At 37.1% G+C, this 8,576-nt stretch overlaps 1 protein-coding gene across 1 annotated transcript; it reads right to left on the bottom strand.

Annotated features, from left to right (window-relative positions):
- Positions 1-396: 396 nt before the first annotated feature.
- Positions 397-1,509, bottom strand: LPAR4 (lysophosphatidic acid receptor 4). Its single transcript, XM_055339101.1, has one exon. It carries the CDS (start codon positions 1,507-1,509, stop codon positions 397-399), a length of 1,113 nt encoding a protein of 370 aa, XP_055195076.1.
- Between the last annotated feature and the right edge of the window lie 7,067 nt (positions 1,510-8,576).

The raw sequence follows: 8,576 nt of genomic DNA, 5'->3' as shown, positions 1-8,576 counted from the left end.
ACACAAACTTTTTTTAATAATCCCTGAATTTGTTCTATATTTATAGGCCCAACCTAATTACCAAATATTATCAGAGTGGAAATATCTTCTTAAAAATTTTTAAAATAATCTCCAGATCACTAAAGTCAAGGCCACTGGCTACCTACATAATGTGATAAATGAAATTAAAAACCAGCAGAAGAGTTTGGCAATCTCTTTTGGTTGTTGTAATTAGACCTGACCTATAATTATTGAACAAAACAGCATATGCACAATAAACATTCAAATAAATGTATCTGACTATTCAGTACATTAATCCATTTTCAGTATCATTAGCTTCAAACTGTTTGTCTTGTTCATAGCATAGGAAAAATCATAGGAACAACTATATCTGAACCTAAAGACAGTTCTCATTACCTAAAAGGTGGATTCTAGCATCAATTCACCACCATTATGTGTTGTTTGATCACTAACTTCTTCTTGAATAGCTGGAAGGGAAGGCTTTGTGGTCAGAGGTGTTTCAGTCTTAAACAAGGACTCCATCTTGAGGTGGGTATTGATGTAGAAGGACTTCTGAAAAGACTCAAGGGTGAAGTAATAGATAAAAGGGTCAAAGCAACAGTTCAGAGTTGCAAGGCACAAGGTGATTGGGTACATAATCTTTGCAAATCTTTCCAATAAGCAATTGGTAATGGCTTGGGAGCGCACTAGGGCATACAGGAAGAGGACAGAATTATAGGGTACAAAGCATACCACAAAGACTGCCATATGCACTGTGATCATCTTCAGCACTTTTTTCTTATTGGTCCCAATTTGAGACAGTGTAGCAGGCTTGCGTAGGGTTCTTAGCACCACAGAAGAGCAAGAGACATTCAATATCAGAGGAATGATGAAACCAACAACTTCAATAAATATGGTGATCTTGGACAGATAAGTCTTCCAGACACGTTTGGAGAAGCCCTCAAAGCAGGTGGTAGTTGCATTGTTAACATTAGTGGCGGAGAACAAAGAGGCTGAAATACCACCACTGAGGACTAGGATCCAGACTCCAGCACACACAATGGCAGAATTCCTCCTTGTCCTAATGGTACGAGATCGGAAGGGATAGACAATGGCCAGGAAACGATCCACACTAATACAGGTGAGGAACAGCATGCTCCCATAGATGTTGGTGAGGAATGCAGTCCCAGAGATCTTGCAAAGGGTGTCACCAAAAGGCCAGTGACGGTTGAAATTGTAAAATATTTTGAAAGGTAGAGTGCAAACAAAGAGCAAATCAGAAAGGGCTAGATTGGTGATGAAAATAGCAGTCTCACTTCTCTTTTTCATGCGGAAGCAGAAGACAAACAGAGAGGCACTGTTGGTTATCAGACCCAGGATGAATACAACACTGTAGACAGCACCATTCAGATTATACTTGAAGGAATCATCAACAATGCAAGTATTATTGGCAGTAGCATTGCCCAACCTGAATCTGAAGCTTGAATTTAAATCTTGAAACTGAAAGTCAATGAATCTTCTGTCACCCATGGATTTTTTTTTCAGAAGGCCTGCTGGCTGCAGGTTTCACCACTTTGAGACTAGAGACTGGTAAGAAATATTTTCCTCCTATGGGAGACAAGATGGAATGAATAATCAAATCTGCCTTCCATTCATTTCTGTGGACTAAAAGATATCCTGTCCACTCAGATTGGAAACAATACACACATTCAATTTGGTTTCACAAGTACACTTTGAGCACCAACCATATGTTAAAAGGTACTACAAGAGTATGTTGCAGGATTGGGAGAGATCACACTCAGTATTAAAAATGCAATACTACATGTAGCACTGCAATGAACAAGAATAAGATATTGGGTACTTAAGAACCCAAGCAGGGATAGGGAATGAGGATGGGGAAATAGACTTCTAATAATCAAAATGACACTAATAGTTTAAAATTCATATGGAATTATTTAACTTTCAAAAATGTGTTTTATTTGATTCCCACAAGAACACCATAAGTAGGCAAGACAGGAATGTATCACCATATTTCAGAAGAAGAAACTGAAGCTTATGTAATTTAGAATTACAATGTCAAAATTAGAAGAATGTGTAAATGGTATCATCAGAATCAGAATTCAGGTTTTTTATTCCTAACCAAAGGATTGTTAAACTAATCTAAATTATAGAGTCTCTCTTCCAATACTAGTAAACTTCATTGTCTAAGTACTAGTTCCATTGCACAAGACTACAGGTCAATATGGGACCTCCAGGACATGCTCTTAAAGAAGTTATAATTAAACTTCTGAAGTAAATTATTAACTCACCTTTTCTTCTAAAACATGAGTTCAGAGAGCAAGAATCCCTCCATTAATTAAAGCTTCTGGCAAAAAGATTTTTCACTGTATTACATAGACTTTCTAGGGTGATAATTCAAATAATAATCTCGGATATTCCCTCTTGCAGATTGTAGTTCACTTTTCATGTTTTTCTCTTGCTAGATACTTAGCCTAGGATGTCTTCTCCCCTTCCCATTGCCCATTCCATTAGTTGTCTTCATGCTTTCAGCTCCTAAAATGACCCTAATCTATAAAACCTTTTCTGGCTGAATACAGGTGAAATATGAAAGGTAGATTTGACATAAATGCCCATCTCCCTGCCCCACACTTTGATCAAAAGTTACCTGCCATTTGCTTGCCACTGCTTATACATGTAGCAGTCATTAACTTAATCATCTTTGTTGGGTATCTGGGCCAACATTGTTCTAAGGTGCATATAGAAATCTTACTAACTTTCTAGGTTAACAGCTGCCATAGGAACTGTCTAATTCTCTGTAATACACTATGGACAAGTAACTGCTGAATGAATTATTTTCAATGAGGAGGATGTGGATTAAAAGTGGTCTTTGCAAAAAAAAGTGGTCTTTGCTCCTTGACATATCCAATAATGGATTTTCATATGATTATATTTTAAAATGTGAAATTAATTTTTCTGAAGTGATTCCTCCTTATATTACTCATTCTTTCCAACTCCAAGGGAACAGGTCAAAGGGCCACTCTATATAACAGAGAAGGGAGTGGAGGGAGAAAGCTGCCTAAGATATAGAGCTACTTTGGCCAGTCTTTGCATTGAGAAAAAAAACTGGCTTGAGGGAAAAAAAATTCACTCACTGCAGTGCCTAGAGGGAGAAATGACCTTGGAAAGATGACTCATTAGATTTAAATCAAAGAGTTGTCATTTTTAACAGCTAAAGTTCTCAAGATTGGAAACTTGCTATTCCTCAATTCTCATTCAAAAAATCTTTATGGAGTGCCTCCCCTGAGCCTAACACTGCACTAAGATCATATTCTTTCCTGGCCATTTCATCCCACAGGCCCAGCTCAACATTTGCCACAATCAACCTTGATAAATAAAAGCAATATATAGTAGGAACCTTGACCAAGTAAAGTCCAGGAGAGGAAAAAACAGAGAAGAAATAAAAATAGGTGAGAAGGGCAAAAGAGGAGATGGGAAAGACAGTAGCAAAGAAATTAAAACTGAAGAATTAGAGAATGAGAAGAAAAGGTGTAAGAAAGAGGACCTTGCTGGGGAGATGTCAGTGCTGCTAATTTTTATTTAGGGCCTTGGGAGGTATTTCTGGTTCATGATTCCTCAAATTTTATCCTCTCTGCTCCTTTACTTCATATCACTCTTTCCAGTTTTCTCAGAAAGAACAATATGCATTCACTATGTTTAAGGTCACTGAAGCTGATCAGCAAAAACAGGAAGAACCTGAAAACTCTCAGTTAGTGGGGCTCATATCTTACTTTGGGAACTGTAGACCCAGGTTTATGCAGATTGTTTCACCAATGCTATGGCAGAAGGAAAAAGAATGGCAAACTCCTCAATTGCTTAAACCACTTTATATACTATTTTTAATACCCACAACTCACTACCCATTAGTCTGGAGGCCATTTTTTTTCACTGTTGAAAAAAATCAAGAGAGTCAAAAATATTCCTGTAACATAATTACACAATCTAAAGAAATTGAGGGACTGGAAAATCCCTTATATTAAAGCCAAGTTTCATTCACTATAATCTGCTTGCACCTGCCTTCTACAATAAGTACTGCCAATAAGATTATTTGGAAAATGGTTTCATTAACAGATGCCTCTACACCTGTACCCAGAGGCCCTCCATTCTGCCCACTGATAACCTTTTTACACAGCCTGCTTCTAGTTCACTGGCTATTATTTTGTACTTCCCAAGACGGTGCATCTCAAATAGGTGAAGTTTGTCTCCCTTGTTTTCCATTCAGTTTTATGCATAAATTGAATGGAAAACATATATACTACACTAACGTATATTTATGTTGATGAACATATATATATATATATATATACTACACCAACAGTAGGCAGTCTGGCACTTCTGCTTTGCTACTTTGAGTAACCGAATCCTGTGGGAGAGAAAGGGCCACAGACAAGAAAGCATTACAGTCTCAATCCTGAAGACAGGGCATGGGGAACTGCCACTAAGGCCTTATTCATAGCTTTCCTTTGCTTGAACACATTAGCACCTTTGCTGTCTAGCAGTTAGGGTGTGGTGCTGGGACTTAACACAGCATTGGAAGCAAAGAGTTCTATTTCTGATTCAGACACTAGTTCACTCTGTAACTTGACTATACTGTTTCTCTTCCCTGTATAAACATACCTCTGAGCCTCACAGCTGAGGCAAGGAAGATTCAACGGGGCTTGTGAGTAATTTTATGAGCTTGCCTGTATTCAGTCCTACCTAATCACAAAGAAACATGATGGAAGATTTTCTTTCTTTTTTTTCCCTGACACAACTGGACACTTGTGTCGCTATCTTTCTTGATAAACTTATTTTACCAGCAACACATCTTTCTCCTAACACCATATATACCTTATGCCTCAGAAAGACCCCCTTAAATTTCAACCTTTACACAATTTTTCTCATAATAGAACAATCCAGGAGGGTGTCCTGAAAAGGTCTATCTCCCATTTGAGCTATGGTTAAAGAAAATCAGAGAAGCATTTGGCTCTCAAGCTGATTCTAGTGAAGAATCAATGGTATACAAAAAACAAAGTCTCTTCTGACTGGCTTCCTTTCTTTGGACTAAAAGAAACTGTTTTTTAACCACTAGATTTTCATAAATTGCCAATATACCATGCACTGAATGAAGACAAAGGGTAAACATGAGCTTCAGATGAGATGAAAAAGAAAAAATATAGGCTGCTTCAGCTAATTACATACTCCATTGAGGTAGTGTGAGACTATTGTAAAGACCTTTGCATGCAATAATTCCAATAATTAATCATCTAGGAGGTTCAGAATACTGGGTGGATGTATTTTCACCGACAACGGACAGGAAGCAGATCACCTGGAGGTTGACCAAAGGTAATCTGACTGTCAATGAATTTGTAACCTTGACCTACACATATGGACTCAATTTTAACAGTTCATAGTAGTGTTCACATTTTAAAAAAATTCTAATGATGAAATATGCCATGTTTGAAGTCTTTGGGGCTACTGGAGGAAGTGGAGCTAGCTTTTTGGCCCTATAAAGATGAATACCTAAATTACTTCACTAAATGCTAAACTTTCAGATGATAACATTGAAAACAAAGTTCTAACTCCTGGTATATTCCTAGTGGCCTAGAAAGGCTGGCTTTCTTTTTTTCCCCCACAAAAGACTGTCCAGAATTTAGGAAGACAAGGCCTTGAAGGCAGAGTATATTCAAATTCTTTTACCTTGCTCCATTTTTATTGAGCTTGGGTCAGATCAGAGCGCTTCTGATCCCCAGAGAATTTCCTCTTTCTACTCTGGTTGAAACTTAGGAACATCGACAATACTTTTTCAGAGGAAGCCAAAACTTATTGTGTCCTTGCCTATAAATATCTAGCAGTGAAGCAAACTAAAAAAATACGAAAAAGTTGCAAAAAATATACAGATTGAAACCATTCTGCTGGAATAATAGGGAATATGTCTAGACTGTTGCTTCTCAGATGAGAGTGACTGCTAACAGATAAGCCCAAGTTACAGGCACAGGTCACCATTATACACATGGTTCTAATTGATGTTCCTATGCATTGGTTGTTTCATAATAGTTTTTAAAATATAACTTAGTCTTATGATATTAATATGGAGGAAACCATAAGTAAATATTTTACTCCAGAAGTGAACAGGGAAGTTGATCTCTATCAGGTTTCATGCCAAGCAAGCCAAGTGGTGTGTCAAATGCTCAGATTGATAAGCTTCATTTATTTTTGATGCAAGAAATATCCTGTTAAAAATCATTTCTCTATGTTGATTTTGATTTGCATTGAGATTATAATGGCTGTTTTGTGTCCTCACTTTATTTGAAAAGATCAGGAAATTGACACAGGCCCTAATCTGAGCAGATCCTAACCTCAGTGATTAACTTGATTTTTTTTTTCACTAAAATAATCGTCTCCCACTAACCCTTCACCTGATGACACAGTCTAATCTTTGAAAAATAATATTTTTTAGTGCTCAAACATCATGAGGCCAAAGATTGCATCAACCCTACTAAAGTACAATTTTCTCTAACAATTATAAAGTAGGATAACTGCAGAGAAATTGCTTAACCTAATATTATGAAATTGTCTATTATCTCAGCAGATGCCCCAGAACTTTTGGGAAATATTTTGGTTGTTTGTAAAAGAGTTCATTTCCAAATTCTGTGTGGTTCATACATGCCAACTGAGAACTTGGATTTATTATTCCTATTTAAGCAGACAAATTAGTTATAAATTTTCATACCAATTCACCTGACATACTTGGATACTGATTTTGATAATATAAATAGAATAAAATAAAATAAAATAATATGTCTCCCATCTCTAAAGGTATATACCAATGGCACAGAGGGCTTAAATCAAAGGATCCATATACATCTACACCAAAAATGTCTGAGTTATAATAAACAATCACAATGCTTCCAATCATTCTGGAGTTCTGGGTCTTATTATCTACAATAAATTGGAGGTATTGGAGTATTGGTTACAAAAAAAAGTTGGAGAATGAAATTAAGAATTTTGAAGAAGGGATCCCTGGGTGGCGCAGTGGTTTGGCGCCTGCCTTTGGCCCAGGGCGCGATCCTGGAGACCCGGGATCGAATCCCACGTCGGGCTCCCGGTGCGTGGAGCCTGCTTTTCCCTCTGCCTGTGTCTCTGCCTCTCTCTCTCTCTCTCTCTCTCTCTCTCTCTCTCTCTCTCTGACTATCATAAATAAATAAAAAATTTAAAAAAAGAATTTTGAAGAAAGTTATTACCAGGAGAGTGGTACTCATCACATCAGTTTAATCATATTCTAGCACCGATTTTATCTAAGACTTGGGTAATCAATGAAGATTTCCCAAGACTTGGATAATTAATGAACTTTCTGGAGATACTATTTTTAGGGATTTCCTCCAATGATTGATATGGGATAGAATTAGTCACAATAGTGTCCCATAGAGAGACTTTCCCAATAACATGTATACTAAGATTATAAGATAAAGAAATGGGGCAGCCCGGGTGGCTCAGCGGTTTAGCGCCGCCTTCAGCCCGGGGCATGATCCTGGAGACCCAGAATCGAGTCCCACGTCGGGCTCCCTGCATGGAGCCTGCTTCACCCTCTGCCTGTGTCTCTGCCTCTCTCTCCTTCTGTGTCTCTCATGAATAAATAAATAAATAATCTTTAAAAAATAAGATAAAGAAAAGTATTATATGATATAAATCAGTAAATCAAAGCCAACATATTTTAAAATAGTACCTAAATATTTTGGATATTCTTATTACAGAGTTGCAGATAACATTTTATTTTTCAAACCTGTAACTGATGAGCCATCGTTTATAGCTTGTGTTGACAAACATAAAGTCCATGAGTCTGTATTATCTATTATCATTAAAGATAACTAATGACAAAGGCATAAAAATACCTCATCCTCTTCTGTAAGAAAATACATTACATTAAAAAATAATTGAACAAAGGAGATTTATATTTTTTGGCCTGAAATTATATTGGTTGTTTTTTTCTTTTCTCTTTCTCTGGCAAAATCTATTGAATAGGGACCTTGATAAGAGAAGAGGAAAGAAAAGAAGTCTGGAACAACAGGTGGAGACCGCACTGCCTTGGCCCTAATCTGCACCCCGACCCCAGCTGAATTTCTTTCTCACCTGAACTACAGTGATATTAGCAAGGCTTCAATTACTGGCTATTAGCACACTAACGATCACTGCTGCTTCTACTAGTATGTCCTAGGCCTAGCATGTTCTGTAACATCTTCAAATCACAGCTCTGCCCAAAGTACTGGCATAGAACTAGAAATACTCAGCAATGGAATTCTTACAAGTACCACCTGCATTTGAACACTATTCATTTACTGCCTGTAAAGAAGCATCATCTGCTAGTGCCAAACTTACACCATGGTCATATCTCACCATCTTCTGAACAAAAGTAGCCTAAACAAAGCAGACTGGTAAAAAAAAACAAAACCCTCCAACTCTTCTGAAAATTTTCTCCAATAGTTTTTCTCTAATCTAAGAGAACCAAAACAAAAAATAATGAGACAATCTAAAATATATTTGAAATCACCTTAATATTAAGG

This window comes from Nyctereutes procyonoides, unplaced genomic scaffold, assembly GCF_905146905.1.
Source record: "Nyctereutes procyonoides isolate TBG_1078 unplaced genomic scaffold, NYPRO_anot_genome, whole genome shotgun sequence".
In the NCBI taxonomy this organism is placed as follows: Eukaryota; Metazoa; Chordata; class Mammalia; order Carnivora; family Canidae; genus Nyctereutes; species Nyctereutes procyonoides.
The sequence above is the reverse complement of the archived record's forward strand: the minus strand, read 5'-3'. Positions and strand labels throughout refer to the sequence as shown.